Source organism: Syngnathoides biaculeatus, chromosome 6, assembly GCF_019802595.1.
Source record: "Syngnathoides biaculeatus isolate LvHL_M chromosome 6, ASM1980259v1, whole genome shotgun sequence".
NCBI classification, from domain to species: domain Eukaryota; kingdom Metazoa; phylum Chordata; class Actinopteri; order Syngnathiformes; family Syngnathidae; genus Syngnathoides; species Syngnathoides biaculeatus.
Window position 1 is genome coordinate 19,089,386 of NC_084645.1, and position 18,102 is coordinate 19,107,487.

The window sequence follows — 18,102 nt, forward strand, 5'->3', positions numbered from 1 at the left end:
GCCATAAACAGTTGAGCGAAGGAAAGGTTGAACTCACTGAATGGGTTCTTGGCGATGACTGGGGCAGTAATGAGACTGTCTCCGACTCCCCACGTGTTCTCAGCACGGATACGGAACTGGTATTCGTGACCCTCGATCAGCTTGTCCACATTTAATTCAAGATTTTTGATCTTTGAGGAAACCTGCGCCCAGTTGGCCCGGCTGGTCTCACGCTTGTCCAAAACATAGTTAGTAATGGGGGCTCCACCGTCCTTCACTGGTGGCTCCCACGACAACTTCATGTTGTTGGCAAACACTTCAAGGTATTTGGAACTGGCAGGTGGACCAGGCACATCTGCGTAAGACACAAATTCCAAATGTATCACCGGACTTCCAAACCAACACACCAATTGGCTATAGCCCAAAGGTACTCACCCAAAATGGTGACATGAATGTCAGCGGTCTTGGAGCCACTGGCATTTTCTGCAAGGATAGTGTAGACTCCAGTGTGATCCTTGGTGACTGAGGTCATCTCCAGTTGGAAGTGATGTCTCTGTTGCGTTATGACCTGGCCTTCACTTGACCTCAGGCTCTCATCACCTCTCTTCCACGTGACTCTCGGCATTGGTTTACCAAAGACCTCAGCCTCTAGGAGAATCGGTGTTCCGGCCTTTACCTTTAAACCCTTCTGCATTCTGTTGCTAAGTTCTACCATTGGAGGAACTGTAGAAAAGGGCAGGACACTAGTTTATCACCCATCTACAAGTTAGCTGAAAGTAAAGCTGTAATTTAAGTTTGTCCCTCTCACCATTCTCGGCACAGACCAAGATTGCATCTGTGGGCTCTGAGGGTTTGCTCATGTTGACAGCTGTTTTGGCAATGACTCTGAATTGATACTTCAGGTCTCGCTCTAGGCCAGTCACAGTGTACTCCTCCCTTGGGACATTCTGGCAAACGGTGTTACAGCGCACCCATACGTCCCCAGGCACTCGGATAGCCTCTACGTAGTAGCCGATGATCTTGCTGCCGCCATCGTTCTTGGGCCGGATCCATACAAGAGTTACCGAGTTTTTGGTCATATCCAGGACTTCTGGTTTTCCAGGTGTATCTGCGACACAATCATTTTGATAAGCTAGTGTAACAGATGTGAATTTGTTTAAAAAATTTGGTTTCATAAGTGTCGATCAGAAACGCACCAATGGGTGTTCTCGCTGTCACAAAGTCAGTCTTCTTGCTTGGCTTGCCCTGCCCAGCCCGGTTAATGGCAGATACCCTAAACGTGTACTCCAGACCCTCAATCAGGCCGGCGCAAGGGTACTCAACGGTACGTACAACAGTGTCGTTGGCCTTCACCCAAAGTAGGCTGTTTCTTTCTTTACGCTCGATGTAGTAACCTATGATGGGGCTGCCACCGTCGCTCTCTGGCTTGTCCCATGCCACAAACATGCAGTCCTTGTTGATCTTATTGATGTGACAGTTCAGAGGTTCACTGGGAACATCTGATGATGAACAACACAATCAAAATATTTTATTTCTGTCAGATGGAGTATTCCCATATGATGATTTTTTTTTTCATTTTTTTTTTTTTAATTATCTGTTAGAATCACAATCAGCTTTATTGGCCAAGTGTGAAAAACACACGAGGAACTTTTCTCCGGCAGTCGGTGCTGCCCTGGTATGACATTCATAACATGGAACAACAAAGCAACAAGAACAAAGAACAAGACATTTCTGTTGATAGGAACTATTCCTTATAATAGTCGTGCAAGATGTCAAATCTTTTTCATTTAGAACAGATAAGAGATATGCATGTCTGCATCCCACACTGTGTTAGGCTTGTACAGAGTGCCTTGACCCGTTCGCAGTTCCTGTTATTGGCCAGGGCAATGACAATTATGCAAAGGGAGACTTTGAAAGAAAGAGACTCAATGCCACCGTGAGAAAAGTGCAGGTTACAGCTATGAGAAATCATGATGGTGCTTGAGATGTTAAGGAAGTTAACGAATGAGAATATAATTTCCTTTCATGAAGTAATGAAACCTACCAAAGGGGAACTTGGCAATCATCCTGTCAGACTGGATGGGCTCTGACACGCCGTAGCGGTTCTCAGCACGAATGCGGAAAACATACTCCTTCCCTGGAATGAGTTTGCCCAGCCTGCAGCTTGTTTTCTGGCAGGAGGAAACTGCGTTCACCCAGTCACCTCTACTGACATCGCATTTCTCCACGATGTAATTTGTGATTTTGCTGCCTCCATCCTCCAGAGGCTGGCACCAGGAGAGAGAGCAGGCATCTGAGTCAATGTCAGTGATCTCTACAGGACTCCCGGGAGGTCCGGGGATATCTACAACACAGATCAACTCTGTCAAGCCATGCGACACATCATTCACTGGGTCCCCATCATAAATAAAGCTCGGACAATGACCTCTGATGATGATCTTCAGAGCTTGGACCACCTTTGCGGAGCTGTTTTCAGCCACAAGGCTGTATTCTCCACTGTCTGTCCTTGAGACATCTTTTATGATCAAGACACACAAATTGCCAGACTGGTGCACCGCCAGACGACTTGAAGAAACCAGTGGTACATCACCACACATCCACTTGCAGGTTGGAGAAGGTTTTCCACAAATGACAGCCTCTACCCTGAGTTTGGCTCCAGCTCTTTCACTAACGGTGTCTGGCATTACAATCTTGGGCTCCACTGATGGAAGACGAGAGAGGAGTAAATAAAACTGAATACTTAAAATGGGAGGAGGGGATATCTTCATCAAGCTCATGTGTAAGAATGGATCATATCGATCTGATGTTGGAACCTACACATCTGTTCCTTGATCTCGATCGGCTCTCTGGTCTCTGTGAACAAGCTCAAACCCATGATGTTCTTGGCAGCCACTCTGAACTTGTACATTTTCCCCTCTTTCAGGCCACTGATGTTGATGCTCAAACCCTTAACAGTGGTGTAGGCATTCCACACTTCCTTCTTGGGCTCTTCAGCCTCCTCCTGCACTACTGGAGGTGATGGAATTGGTGGTGCAGCTTTCACCCCTTCTTGGACCTGCAGTTAAAATTATGGAATGGCTGATTACACTTTGACACACATCACTTTGGTCCACAAATCAATCTACCCAGCACATAACATTTTGAAAGCGACAATTGTCCGAGGGCAACAGAATGTGAAAATGTGAAATCACAAACCTCCACCGGTGCTGGAGGTTGGGGAGCAGGTTTAACTTCAGTGTACTCAATCACGTAACCATCAATCTTGGCCCCGCCATCCCTCGCAGGCTTCACCCAGCCAACTGTGGCACTGTTCTTTGTTACCTCCAGAATTTCCATTTTCTCACAAGGATCAGGTTTGCCTGTAAAAAAGAAAAAAAAAAAGAAGAATCACATATGCTATCATGACCAATAAAAGGGATGAGAAAGTAAACATGGCGGAGTCCCAGTTCTCATTTGTCATTGTGTCACTAAAAAGTCATACTTACTGACAGGATCAGAGGCTAGGTATGAAGTGGGAGACACCCTGGGAACTCCTGAGCCATACTCATTGACAGCAGTCACTCTGAAGTAGTACTCTGTGCCTGGCATGAGACCGTTGACCTTGAAGGGTATCTTGTCCTTCTCAACTCCTGCCTTGACTGTTGCCCACGTCTTGCGATCAATGTCACGCTTTTCGATGATATAGTGGGTGATCGCACTACCCCCGTCAATCTCTGGGGGGCTCCAAGACAGCATTGCTGAGGTCTGTTTGATTTCAGAGGCTTCTAGATTCATCACAGGTCCTGGGGTATCTGTTAGCGGGAAACGGATAAACTTGTTTTTTAAAGTCCACAAAAACAAGCACAGAGGTGTGACGAGCAGAAGGCGAGACATACCGAGGACCTTCACGTTGACAAACACAGCCTTTTCTCCAGCAGGACTCTGCACAGTCAGGCAGTATTTGCCAGAGTCATTGCGGGTGCTATCAGGAATGACCAAGAAGGTCATGGTGTCGATAATGTCCACATGACCCTTCCTGACTACATTATCAACACCCATCCTCCTCCAAATGACTTTGGGAGGTGGTCTACCTCTGATGGTAGCACATAGTCTAATGGGACAACCAGCTCTCACTGTCAGTCCCCGTTTCAAATTGACATCTAAGTCGATCTCTGGTGCCTCTGTTAAAAATAAAATGGGCATTCATAGGAATGGTGATTGATAAATACAGTCGCCAAAGTCAGCAGGTAACCAGAAACAATCCTCACCAAGTATCTCCTTTGGATTCACAGATGTCTCCAGGTTACAGGGCAGGCTCATGCCAACCTGATTCTGAGCTGACACTCTAAAGTCATACATAAGCATCTCATCCAGGCTCGTGACAGTGAACTCGCAAAAGACAAGCTGAGCAGCCACATTGCAGCGTTTCCAGCTGTCATCCCCTTTCTTGCCACTTCCCTTTACCCTCATCTCAACAACATAGCCGATTATGGGTGCTCCGCCATCAGATACGGGCTTAGTCCAGCCGAGAGTTACAGTGGACTTGGTGCTGTCCAGAACCTTCATGTTGGTGGGTGGTGCAGGAGGCTCTGTTAAGAAAACGCACAAGATGAAGTCAAGAGGAAAAAAGAAAAAAAAAAAAAAGGACATTAACGGGCAGCAGGCAGAAAAACTAGTGGCGACGTACCAAGTGAATCCTTAGCTGCGAAAGCACGTGAGGGTTTGCTTGCACTGCCCACACCAATTTCATTGACAGCTTTCACTCTGTATTGGTATTCATGGAGTGGTAGCAATCCCGTTACGTTGAAGTGAGTTGTTGGCATTGCCTCTTTGTTAATGGTGGACCATCTTACAGCATGCTCCTCCTTCTTTTCCAAAAGGTAACCAGTGATTGGTTTTCCACCATCTGTGTCAGGCTCTGACCACTGAACAGTCATCTCCTCCTTAGAGATTTTAGTGACCTCTGGTGCTTCAGGTGCACCTGGGACATTGAACTTTGTGCCAGCGACTATAGGCTCACTCTCCACTCCAGGGCCAGGACCCATCTTATTCTCGGCACGAACTCTGAAGATATATTCATTTCCCTCAATAAGACGAGTCACGTTGGCCTTGTTGGTGATGACGGCATTTGAATAGACAGCCCACACACCCCTCTTGGTGTCACATTTCTCAATGATGTAGTTGTAGATCTCACAGCCTCCGTCGTCCTCTGGGATTTTCCAGGCCAAATGGCACCTGTCTATGGTGACCCCGGATACCTTGAGATCACTCACCGGACCAGGTTTGTCTAATACGTTGACCTTGGCATGTGCTGAGGATGTTCCTGCACTGTTGGAGGCACTGACAACATATTTGCCACTGTCCATACGCCCTGCAGAAGTAATAAATAACTTTGAGAAGTCAGCACCAGTTTCGATCTGAAGCCTGGGACTCTTTTTGATCTCTTCAATGCTATCATCTTTAGTCCATTTGACATCAGGCTGGGGTTTGCCCTTGACCATTGCCTCAATGGGGATTGAGTCCCCTGCCTTTACCACAAGGATTCCATCTAGTTTTATCTTGATTTCTGGTTCTACAAGCTGCTCCTTAACCAGGACTTCAGCTGTGGTCACCCATTTGCTTTCACCACCGTCATTTTTTGTCTGAACTCTGAACTGATAGACCTGATTTTCAATGCATCTATCAGCCATAAAGTAAGTCTCTTTGATCGCTCCCTTATGAAGTCTTTCCCACTCCTCGGCCACTTTTGGCTTCTTCTCTACGTGGTAACCCAGGTTGCGACTGCCTCCATCATAGTCGGGCTTCTTCCACTTGAGGAAGCAGAAGGTCTTTCCAATCTCCGATATATGGAAGTCAATTGGTTCTCCCGGTTTCTCGATGGGGTCAACTGCCAGCACCGCTGTCTTGGTCTCGACGGGCGGTCCAACACCGATCTTGTTTTCAGCACTAACACGGAAAAAGTACTCACAACCTTCCGAGAGAGGGGCCTTCATCAGTCGCTTTGTACAGTCATTCGAAATCACCGTCCATCCTCTCTGGCTCGGTTGACGACACTCAATACTGTACTGGGTGATCTCTGTGCCACCATTGTCCTCTGGGTTCTCCCAAGACACCATGCAAGAGTTCTTGGTCACGTAAGCCACCTTTATATTCTGGCAAGCTCCGGGTGTATCCAGGACATTGACAATAATAGTGGCCTGTGACTGCCCACTGCTGTTCTTAGCAACAATTGAGTATTTGCCATAGTCTGTTCTGATTGCATCATTGATGACCAATTCACACAAAGGATAGTGGTTATTCAGCTGAGTGCGCTTGTCCCGAGACAAGGCTCTGGCATCCTTGGTCCATGTGATCTCTGGGTCAGGTCTGCCCTTAACTCTGGTGCTCAAACTGATTATCTGGCCAACCCTGACAGTCAGAGAGTCGCGGCATGATACATCAACAACAACCTCTGGAGGAACGAGAATATCCTTTGCCAAGATGATCTCACTCAGTTCCCTGGGTTCACTCTCTCCAACCTTGTTTGTGGCTCTGATACGGACCCTGTATTCCATACCTTCAATGAGACCTTGTACTCTGTAGGCACACATCTTGATGACTTCCTTATTGATCCTGTCCCACTGAGCGGATCCTGACTTTTGAATCTCTACTACATAGCCCAAGATAGGACTGCCACCATCTCTTGTCGGTTTGACCCAGCAGATATCTGCATAAGACTTGCTCCAGTCCTTTAGTTTAGGATTTCCAGGAGGTCCTGGCTTGGTGATGGGCCGGGTGGCCTTGATGGGATCAGAGGTGAGGGATGGTTGGCTAACACCAGCAATGTTCTCAGCAAAGACTCTGAACTCATAGCTGTTGCCTTCAAATAGACCCGAAACTCTGTATCTGAGGTCCAACACGGGAGTTTTGTTCACACGGATCCATTTCCCCGTCATCTCTCGGCGTTCAATAACATAGCCACTGATAGGACTACCTCCATCGTAGTCGGGTAGTGACCATTCCACTGTCACAGCATTCTCTGTAATATCAGAGCACACTGGGAGGCCTGGTGGACCGGGAGGGTTGAACATGTGCTTGGCAATAGTTGGAGGACTCTCAAGCCCAGCACCAATTCCAATCTTGTTCTCTGCGCGAATACGTACGATGTACTCACGACCTTTCTCCAAGCGTGACACCTTGGCTTTGGTGCTGATGCCACTGGAGCTCACAACTGACCACGGCTCCCATGGCTTCTTCACATCCTTCTTTTCAACCACATAGTTTGTGATGGGTGTACCACCATCATCCTTGGGTGGCCTCCATTGTATCATCATGTGATCAGGGGTTACTTCTAAGATGTTGATAGGTCCAATGGGTGCTCCGGGAAGATCGAGCACAGTGACATGTAGAGCAACTGTTTTGCTGCCTACAGGGTTGCATACAGTGAGGATGTACTCCCCAGTGTCTTCTCTCTTGCACTTTGGTATGATGAGGGTAGTGCTGGGTCCTGATGATTCAATGTTATAGTGACCTTCTGATGGAATTTCCTTCCCATCTGTCATCCACTTGGCAGAGGGGATAGGGATCCCCTTCATCTTGGCAGGCAGGATAATCGTGCTACCTGCCTTAACAGCAATACCCTCAATCAGCTTCACGTCAACTTCAATAGTGGGTGGCACTGAAGGAGGGGAAAAAAAGCATCAGTTAGAGGCCCGTCAATGAAGCAGTACGGCAGCTGTTCTATTTTCCAAACCAATTATGGCTTACATGTCTTTTCCTGACAGGTAACTGGGATGCTGGTGTCAGGACGGCTCAGGCCAATGGCATTCTGAGCCATTGCTCGGAAGCGGTAGGTCTTGCCTTCTTCCAAACCATTGACATGTGCGTGATTACTACTGACGGTCTTAAAGGGAACCCAGTCCACCTGGTTCTCTTCCTGGTACTCAATTATGAAGCCAGTGATTTCACTTCCACCGGTACGATCAGGCCATTCCCATTCTAACCACACCTCTGTCTTGTCTGCATCAGTGTGGTGTAGATTCTTTGGAGGGCCAGGCGGATCTAAAAGGTGAAAGCATATTTAGTCTTTTGTTCTTGATGTTTGAAATGGTATGCACAATTCAGTGCTACCTTGCCTCTCCAGTGGCCTAATTTAAAAGTTTTTCGAGTTACAAGCCATCATTTGGTAATTAGTTTTTCTGTTTGTGTTACAAGGCAAAATGTAAGTTATGGGTGAGTTTCAGATATGACAGTTTGTGACTGAAGTATTACATATATATATATATATATATATATATATATATATATATATATATATATATATGAAATAATGCCTTTGCTTGTTGGCAAGGAGAGTTTCAATCTCTGCACTACCAGCGATTTATTGAGTGAGACAAATCATCAAATACTCAAATATAAAATGAGAACATTCGCTTGGAGCTGACGTACATCAAGTACAGTACAGTACAGTACATAGACAGCATAGCACTCACAGAGAGGATCAACTGCCTTGATGGGTGTCTTTGTTATCACGTAGTCACTCCTGCCAAACTGGTTTTCTGCTGCTACTCTAAACAGGTACTGGATTCCTTCCATCAGATACATGGCCATCAAACTCCTCTTCTTATTGGCTGCAGAGACTGGGACCCACTGCTCAGCAGCCACATCCTTCTTCTCCACAACATAATGAGAGATAACGGCACCACCGTTGTCCTCCGGAGCTTTCCACGTTAGGTAGGCAGACTCACTTGTCACATCAGAGACCGCCAGGTCTCTCGGAGGTGTTGGTTTGTCTGGAAAGAAAAAAAGAAGAATCAAATTGGAGCTTCAGGAGTGCTACTTAAACTTAGGATAGAAGAAGAAAGAGGAAAACATCTTCTGAATCACAAATACTCGTGTTCTTGACTCACTCAGAACCAAAACGGCAACTGTGGCCGTTTTCTTCCCGGCAGCATTTTCCACTGTGAGAGTGTAATTGCCAGAGTCCGGACGGACACACTTGGGGATTAAGACTTTGCTGCCAGTGGATGTAACAGCGACAGCGATGTGAGCAGGCATTTCGCTATCATTTTTCTTCCAGCTGACAGTGGGTGTGGGGACACCCTTGAATGTGGCACTCAAGGTGATGTCAGTGCCCAGCATAGCCAGGTGGTCCCGTGCCATGTTGGCATCCAACAGCAACTCTGGCGCTTCTGCAGAGAGAACCAGGAATCAACTGAGGAGTCAGCTCAGTGACTGACAAGGATGGCCCACACTACAACCAACATACTTCAGGAATATTAAACATAACCTGTAAAACAATTAATTGGTTAAGACTTTTTTTTTAACCTAAACCCAACCTAAATTACATAACTTGGTATATAAAGGCCATTATTTACAGTCCTGACTTTCTTAGTAAAAGATTTTCCTCCATGTGGCGCCTGAACTAGAATGAGTTTGACACTCCTGGTTTAAAGTCACCCTTTCCATCTAATGAGAGAGAGAGAGAGAGAGAGAGAGAGAGAGGAGAGAGAGAGAGAGAGAGAGAGAGAGAGATGATGTCATACCTAGTCTGTCATGGACCTTGATGGTTTGTTTGACATAGGCTGGGTCAGATTTGCCTGCGGCATTAACAGTGTAGATCCTGAAAGCATACTCTTGGCCATCATCTAGGCCTGTCACTACATAGTGTAGGTCAGGGCACTGCTCTGGATGCTCATTAGCCTGACTCCACTCGATCGAACCCGGCTTCTGGTATTCCACAAGATAGCCGAATATCCGTCCTTTTCCGTCATGGCGAGGCATCTGCCACTTGAGACTGACAGAGTCTTTTGTTTTGTCATAAGCCTCAGGGGTCACTGGAGGACTGGGTTTCACTGTAAATAATTGACCACATATATGATTTTATGTTACACCGTTGCAATACTATGAGGTCTATTTGTTTCAGTCACACTAACCGATGGGATCTTTGGCAAGGATGGGCTTTGAGGGGACACTTGGGTCTCCAGTTCCCAGCTCATTTTCAGCCATCACACGGAATTCATATTCACAGCCCTCCAACAGGTCCTGGACTCTATACTGAGTGGCAGGGTACAAGGGTTCTCTTGTGGCCCTTGACCACCTCTTGGCAGAGAGCTCTTTCTTCTCCAGGATATAGTTTGTGATGGGTTTTCCTCCATCACGGGGCCGGTTCCAGAGCACAAGTACGTTAGTGGCGTACACCTCTCTGACAGTTGGCATCTCAGGGGCTTCAGGAACTCCTGCAGAATTTGGATAAACACGGTCATTTTTATAGTTGACTGTTTAATGCTATTCATTAATCTTTACTGTAACAGTAATCCCTCTCTACTTCGCGATTCACCTATTGCAGATTCAGTGCATCACGCTCCCCCCCCCCCCCCAAGCCAACTCGGCTTACAGTAGGTACTACATTTACTTGAGGCAGATTAATACAATCATGATTGATACAAGGCATGTCCCCAGTGCAACATGTGGAACAATGAAGCAAAAAAATGAAAAAAATGATTGTTTTTTGGCACAATATCGACCAATGAGAGCATGAGTGGTAACTTCCCTTGTCCTACCCATTTCCTTGTTGTGCACGTCTCGTCCACGCTGTTGACCGGCTGCATATATATTGTATCTTAGTACTGTGTTTGTGATAACTTTTTTTTTTAAACGATAACGTTTTGTGATTATGAAGTTGCAGTACTGTACCACCTCAGCGTTGTGACCCAGCGAAAACTTCCTCCGCAGCGCCCAAGAGGTGGTAACGCCGCAGGCACTTATTTCCTTTATGGATCCACTAAGAGGAATTGTCTCCTATTGTGGAGCATTTTTATCATTTTTGGGACACATTGAGAGGAATCAACCACTTTGTGCAGCAAATGGAGTGGGCACCACGCGGTCCTACTTCCAGGGCTCCAGACAGGGCCCATTTCACTTTGTTGGACCCTGCATTGTGATTCTCCCCCTCGAGGAAGAGGCTTTTTGACCAGCAAAAGCTGGTTCGAAAAATTTCAAAAAATATACAGCCTCAGAAATGTGCTTCTGTATAGTGCTGCTCGTTGGTATGTGGAGAAAGCGTTTCCTAGACATGGATAAAAAAAAAAGGCCTTTCTTGGAAGCAGACGGCTACGCGTGCTTCTTCAAGGACCCCGGTTTACGGTCATCATGTTGTAATGCTGCAGGTGAGTGAACTTAAAGCCTCTACGTGCCTGTTCTTAGCCGTGTGCGTGTGTGTGTGTGTGTGTGTGTGTGTGCGCGTGCGTGCGCGTCTCCGTGTGTGTGTGTGCGTGCGTGCGTGTGTCTCCCTTGCGTTTCCCGACCACAGTCAGGCGACTGTTGTAGTAAAGATTAACAGAGGTTTTATAATTAAAGATTTAAGTAACTACGTGGGTTCAGTCTGTTTTAAATTTGAAATGCCTTCATCCTGAAATTTGTGTCAAGGGATTTGCAGCGAGATTTGAGAAGTGTTGGTTTGTTTCAAGGGCTCACTGAAAAGATCTTTGGCTCTCATCTCCTCAGAGTCCAGTGGATCACTGATGCCGTACATGTTCTCAGCGGATATCCGAATGATATACTCTCTGCCCTCTGTCAGTTTGGGGATCTGGAAAGACCAACCAATACTTTCAATTTTGGGTTCACGTATGCAGGAAATACGCGAGGACTAATTAATGTGTGCCAACCTTGCATGTGGTCTTGCTGTTTGCTGATGTGACAGTGGTCCACATGTCCCTATTTGTGTCTCTCTTCTCAATGATGTAGTTGGAGATCTCAACACCCCCACTGTCCAGAGGAGGTTTCCAACAGATCACCATGTAGTCACGGTGCACCTCTTCAAAGACAACCGGACCCACAGGAGGAGATGGACGATCTGCGTGGAAAACAGAAACATGCTGACTGTTCCTTACTGAACAAATAATCAACATTAGGGGCCTAGAAGAATGACTTTGATACAATGACTTTATGATCATGTGCTTTAGTCGTATGCCTTGGCCTTTGACAAATGGCTAATATCAAATGCCAGTTGTAAAGATGAAGTTCAGAATAGGTTTCAAGATTGTACCGACAACTGTGACGTTGCAGACTCCCTTCCTGGACCCGGTGCTGTTCTCCACCACCACCACATATCGGCCACTATGGCGGCGCTGCGCCTTCATCACACCCAGTGACATTGTGGTGAGCGTGTTCTTGAACATAATGTGCTTGTCGGCCTTCAGCTCCTCATCATCTTGGTACCACACGATGGACGGGGAAGGCTTGCCAGTGTAGCGACCCTGCAGCAGGAAGCTCTCATTGACTCGGACAATGAGCTTGTCGCGGAAGTCCAACTCGATAGTTGGAGGCTCTGGAGCAGGTAAAGTGAAGATAATCAGTAAATTCTTTGAATGGGCTTCTGGGTCGGATTAATAATATGCCGCTTACCAAGTTCATCCTTGCAGGTGACTGGTTTGGAGCAGAATGATGGTTTACTCGGCCCAACCTCGTTGACAGCAATAACCCGGAACTCGTAGGTGTCCCCCTCCCTTAGACCATCAAAAGTGTACTTTCTCTCCATCAGCTTCTCCTTGGTCAATCGAGTGAACTTGTCTTTGCCAATCATCCGAGCCTCCAGGATATACATAATAATCTCAGCGCCACCATCAAACTTGGGTGCTTTCCATGTCACGTTGATCAAATCTTTGGTGACCTTGGTCACCTCAAGATCCTCGGGTCGGTTGGGCACACCTGAACAGGAAGAGATGATCTTTTTTTTTTGCTCATTCATATTTTTTAGGCTTTTGTAAAGGACTTTGACCATTATTTATGACATTTGAATCTCAGCTGTTCTTTTTATTAAAACTTGGCATTTACTCACTCAACGGTTCCTTGATAATGAGCTCAGTTGCTGTCTCCATGAAGGGTCCAATGCCAATGGCATTCTCAGCAGCAACTCTGAAGAAGTAAGCCTTGCCCGAGGTGAGGCCGGTCGCCACAGCGTTTTGTCTGCTGGCGGTGAATGAGAGTGAGGTCCAAGCCTGTCGCTCTGCTTCACGCTTTTCAATCACGTAGTTGCTGATGGGAGAGCCGCCGTCGTTCTCTGGAAAGTACCAGTTGATCTTGCAGCAATCGTTGCTCAAGTTCTCAGCAGTCATTGGGATGCCAACAGGCCCAGGAACGTCTGTCGGAGAACACGACAGGTTTCCAGGAATTTCAATGAAAGAATTCTTCACTCCGTCTTGAAGTAGACTGACAGTTTCTAAGGACTAGATCCTGTCATTGAATGATGCTGAATGTCTCACCCAACACTTCCACGGTGATATTTTTCTTTTTCTCCCCTGCAGAATTCTTGGCAGTCACCGTATAGATGCCGAGATGCTTTCTGGTACATGCTTTGATTACCAAAGATGAGCTGATGGCTGTTGTCTCCACCTTGGCTTCAGGAGGAAGTGCCACTGTGTCCCTGCTCCAGGTAACTTGTGGTGATGGCTGACCTGACACATAACAGATGATCCGGATCACCCCTCCGGCGTGGACAACCATCCTTTCCTTCACCGAGGCATCCAGATCAACGTCAGGGGCAACTGAAGTGACAAGTTACATCCAGTTATAAAAACACAGAAGGATTGTTGCAACAAAAATATTTGTTCTTCACAATGGACTTACCGATTCTGTCGTTAAGCTCCAGCACCTCAGGCACTTCGCCTGGTTCACTAATACCAGCAAGGTTGAAAGCCATGACCCTTATCCTGTACTGACCGCCAGCCTTAAGACCAGCAATCACAAAGCGGGTGCCACGGATTTCAGTGTCCTTGGCCTGCGACAAAAACACAAATCAATGTCACTGTTGTCTGTTGCAACTGGACAAGGATGAAACCATACGTCAAAATATCTCCTGCAGATTCGAGAAGTTGATAAAGATGAGTTAGTGACAGTATACTTCTATGATTGAGGACCAGGTGCTTTAATCACCTTTATCCAGGCTTCAGTGCCTGCCTCTTGAAACTCCACCCAGTAACCGATAATTTTGGAGCCACCATCCTTCAGTGGGGGTATCCACTCAAGGTCCACAGTGGACCTTGTCCAATCAGAAACCTTTGGCGTTGGAGGAGAGGGTGGAGCTAAAGAAAAGAGGGTTATTTTTTTGAAAGGCAAAGCTAAATTGTGTTGATTCAATTGTACCGAATGTCTGTGAGCACTTACAGATGGGATCTCTGGCAAAGATGGGCTCAGTCGGGGCGCTGGGGAGTCCAGGTCCTGCAGCGTTGATGGCTGTAACTCTGAAAAGATACTCAGAACCCTCAATGAGGCCGCTTACTGGAAATGATTCACCGAGGCCCATGGGACGGATAGGGTCACGGGTGACACGTGCCCAGCGTTTCCCTGTGGTCTCCTTGCGTTCCAACCAGTAACCTGTGATTGGGCTGCCACCATCATCCTCTGGCTCCTCCCAATTCACAGTCATGGAGTCCAGGGTGATGCTGGACACGGTTGGCTTCTCACATTGACCAGGGACAGCTGGAGGACACAAGGACAGTTTTCCATTTGTTTAAAGGCGTTTTGACCCACGCATGGATGTATTGACAGACTTACTGTAGAGATTTCTGGCCACCTCTGGATCACTGTCTAGAGCTTCGCCGACTCCATACTTGTTCTGGGCCATAATGCGGAAAACATACTCATGGCCCTCCATCAGGTTCTCCACTGTCCAGACGCGTTCTCTGGGTTCACTGGTTACAGGGACCCAGGTCTTCCTGTTGGCCACGCGCCTCCAGATGACATAATTGGTAACTTTGGAGCCTCCATCATCCTTTGGTGGCAGCCAGGAGAGAGTGATCCTCTCAGCCCCGATTTCCTCAAACTTAATGGGAGCAGAGGGAGGACCAGGACGACCTAGGGGAAAACAAAATTGAGTAACTCTTTACGTGGCGTTACGTTTGACAAAAAAGTAACAAAATGCGGTCACGTTTGATGCAAAGTAGTGTAAGATTCCCCACCATTTACATCTAGAATTGTCTTTGAAAATCACAATGCTCTTGAGCTTACCTAGCACATTGAGCCTCATCTCCTTGGACGCTTTGCCCAAGCTGTTGGATGCCACAAGCGTGTAAAGGCCAGTGTCAGGACGTTTGCCCTGCTGGATCAATAGTGTGCAGCTGTCGTCTGACACCATCTTGTTGATGTGCTCATCGTAGCCGACCTCCACCTTATTGTCAGACTTGTGAGGTGGGGCCTTGTACCAAGTGAGTGTGGGGAATGGGCAGCCACGTATCCTGGCCACAATGCTGATGTCACTGCCTTGCTCAGCTTCCATGAACTCCTTCAGTTCAATCGAAGGAGCGCCTGGAAGTGCAATGGAAAGAAAGTGTGTGGCGTTTGCACATTCTCCCTGTGCCTGTGTGGGTTTTCTCCGGGCACTCTGGTTTCCTCCCGCATCTCAAAAACACGTAACATGAATTGGACACTCTAAATTGCCCCTAGACGTGATTGTGAGTGCTACTGTTGTCTGTCTCTATGTGCCCTGCGATTGGCTGACAACCGGTTCAGGGTGTACCGTGCCACGTGCCCGTTGACAGCTGGGATAGGCTTCAGCACCCCCGCGACCTTTGTGAGGATAAGCGACGAAGAAATTGCAACCTGCCTTGCATGATCTGGAGTGACATCTACCTCTTAATAGGGTTTATTAATATGAAATTGGTCCACACTGTACAGGTACAACACCTTTGGCTACAAAGTTTTGGCGTGTGTGTAGGAAAGTTTTGAACTCTTCCCGAAGCATATTTGTGAGGTCACACAGTGATAATGGACGAGAAGCCCCGACTATCAGTCTCCATTCTAAGTCATTTTTATATTTTATATTTTCAGAGGTGAGAGAGTGAGTATAGTGGTCGAAGGGTGCTGAGGATGGAGCTGCAATGAAGGGCAAAGTTTATAGAAAAGTGGTGAGGCTGGCCATAGTGTACGGATTAGAGACGGTGGCACTGAAGAGACAACAGGAAGCAGAACTGGAGGTGGCAGAAATGAAGATGTCGAGGTTCTAATGAGCTCATTAGAGGGACAGCCAAAGTTGGATGTTTTGGAGACAAGGTGAGAGAGAGCAGACTTGGATGGTTTGGACATGTCCAGAGGCGAGAGAGTGAGTATATTGGTGGAAGGGTGCTGAGGATGGAGCTGCCAGGCCAAAAGAGCGACAGAGAGGAAGACCAAAGAATGGGTTGATGGATGCTGTGAGGGAAGACATGAGGGCAGTTGGGGTTAGAGAGGAAGATGCGGGAGATAGGCTTAGATGGAAAAAGGTGACAGACTGTGGCGACCCGTCACAGGACAAGCCAAAAGGAAAAGAAGAAGAAAAAGTAATGAGTGGTGAATATGGTGAATATTTATTCTCAAATCTCATTCACCTGCTCGGTGAGCGTTAGCAGTGCTGCGTTCATGCTAACTTGAAGTGGAATGTAAACATCGATGAGAATGAAAGAGGCGAATTCATGCGGCGAGTAAAACTGGCAACAGTTCCAGAACAATGACTCCAAGAGCGGGCTGCAGTGTGTGCCGAGTTGTGTAATATCTGTGCACAATTTCTCATTGATCTGAAAGCATATTCCCCCACCTTTTGATTTCCGTGTTAGCTCCGAGACGTGGTCCACGCACTAAAAGTGAAAGCCGGATAACTAACTGCGCCGTCAGGGACGGGTCCACAAAGCCAAGTCTCCGTAAAGCCTAGGCCAGCAGTCCTGAAACCAACCTTGAAGAGTACCTTTGAGATCAGTAAGAGCAAAGACTGGGAGCCAGGCCTTGTTAAACATCACTGTGTGACTTCCTCAAAAAGTCCTCACGCACACGCACTCACGCACATACTCGTTTATCTCACGCGCAGATGTGCGCCCGCATGGACAGACACAAACTCCTGAACTTCATGGACAGCTTGTTCAGAAGAATTGATGATGTTATAGAGGGGAAAGGGGGACACTGTGACGCGTGGTCAAAGCGTTGGCCTCACAGGTCTGAGGACTGGGGTTCAAATCCTGGCCCCGCATCTGTGGAGTTTGCATGTTCACCCTGTCCCTGGGTGTTCTCCAGGCATTCAGTTTTCCTCCCACATCTCAAAAACATGCAACATTATTTGGACACTCTAAATTGACCTTAGGTGCAATTATGAGTGTGGCTGTTGTCTTTCTCCATGTGCTCTGCAACTGGCGGGAAACCAGTTCAGGGTGCACCCTGCCACCTGCCCGGTGATGGCTGGGATGAGCTCGGGCACTCCCACGTCCCCCTGATGTCACCTCAGATCATACGTGAGACACACACGTGCATTTAGGCGTCTCTAATATATGATAGCATAATACAATTTACAGTCGCGTTTTAGTATTTGTCAACAACTGTCGATCGGGCGCGAAAAATGAACTTTCCCACTGCTCAGTGTTCTTCCCCGATTAATGAAGAAGCGCATGTCACCTCAGTCAGAGGATATGTGTCCCATTTACAGCAGAGCTCTTGTGTTTGTCATCAACATTGTCGATTAGACGTGAAAAATGAACAGTTTCACAGCTCAGTGTTCTTACAGGTCTGCTCCTGAATGACAAGTGGCCCAGCAGTGGAAGATGGTCGGCTGGGTCCAGCCTGGTTGTAAGCAACCACTCTGAACTCATACTCCTCTCCTTCAGTCAGGTCATCCACTTTAAAGCGTGTGATATCAATGTCTCTTCTGTTACACCTGCAGTCAGTAGTGAAAGTTGAAAAATGTGCTGTACTGGGTTTTGATGTGATGGTTTACCTTCTCCAAGACTCTTTCTGGGTGCCACTGGCATCCCAGCAGAGCAGGTCAACACTATAGTGTGTGACGGGTGATCCACCATCATTTTTGGGAGCCTTCCATGTGAGGGTCACTGTGCCCTTCCTCACACTCTCGATCTTAAGCCTGGTTGGAGGATCTGGAGGATCTGAAAGCACAAGCAAAATAAATCAGATAGAAGTCCGTGACGTATAGCAGTGGTTCAACAGAATTCCAACGCACGGATGGGATCTCTGGCTGCAGTTCCCTCAGTGGTTTCCGCGCATGGTCCAAAACCAAATCGATTCTCAGCACGAATGCGGAATAGGTAATCTTGACCTTCAATCAAGTCTGGAACCACCAAAGACTGCGCAGCACAGGATGGATTCACCTGAGTGGATGGGATCATGGTAGAAGTAATTAAGAGGAGCACTGCT

General features: G+C 47.2%; 1 protein-coding gene across 1 annotated transcript in view; it reads right to left on the reverse strand.

The window, feature by feature from the left end:
* ttn.1 (titin, tandem duplicate 1) overlaps positions 1-18,102 on the reverse strand; it is a gene marked incomplete at its 3' end in the record, with an annotated part of 159,120 nt that overhangs the window by 48,149 nt on the left and 92,869 nt on the right. Inside the window, 31 exon segments of the mRNA XM_061822179.1 lie at positions 38-334; positions 415-702; positions 788-1,087; positions 1,176-1,478; positions 2,024-2,323; positions 2,405-2,680; positions 2,797-3,034; positions 3,175-3,338; positions 3,465-3,770; positions 3,855-4,139; positions 4,227-4,547; positions 4,646-7,615; positions 7,705-7,998; positions 8,430-8,729; positions 8,847-9,128; positions 9,483-9,791; positions 9,873-10,175; positions 11,413-11,524; positions 11,604-11,791; positions 11,984-12,265; positions 12,343-12,645; positions 12,776-13,078; positions 13,200-13,481; positions 13,564-13,714; positions 13,870-14,018; positions 14,101-14,415; positions 14,491-14,790; positions 14,944-15,240; positions 17,457-17,608; positions 17,669-17,834; positions 17,909-18,056. Of these exon segments, the coding sequence (XP_061678163.1) occupies positions 38-334; positions 415-702; positions 788-1,087; positions 1,176-1,478; positions 2,024-2,323; positions 2,405-2,680; positions 2,797-3,034; positions 3,175-3,338; positions 3,465-3,770; positions 3,855-4,139; positions 4,227-4,547; positions 4,646-7,615; positions 7,705-7,998; positions 8,430-8,729; positions 8,847-9,128; positions 9,483-9,791; positions 9,873-10,175; positions 11,413-11,524; positions 11,604-11,791; positions 11,984-12,265; positions 12,343-12,645; positions 12,776-13,078; positions 13,200-13,481; positions 13,564-13,714; positions 13,870-14,018; positions 14,101-14,415; positions 14,491-14,790; positions 14,944-15,240; positions 17,457-17,608; positions 17,669-17,834; positions 17,909-18,056 (10,684 nt within the window).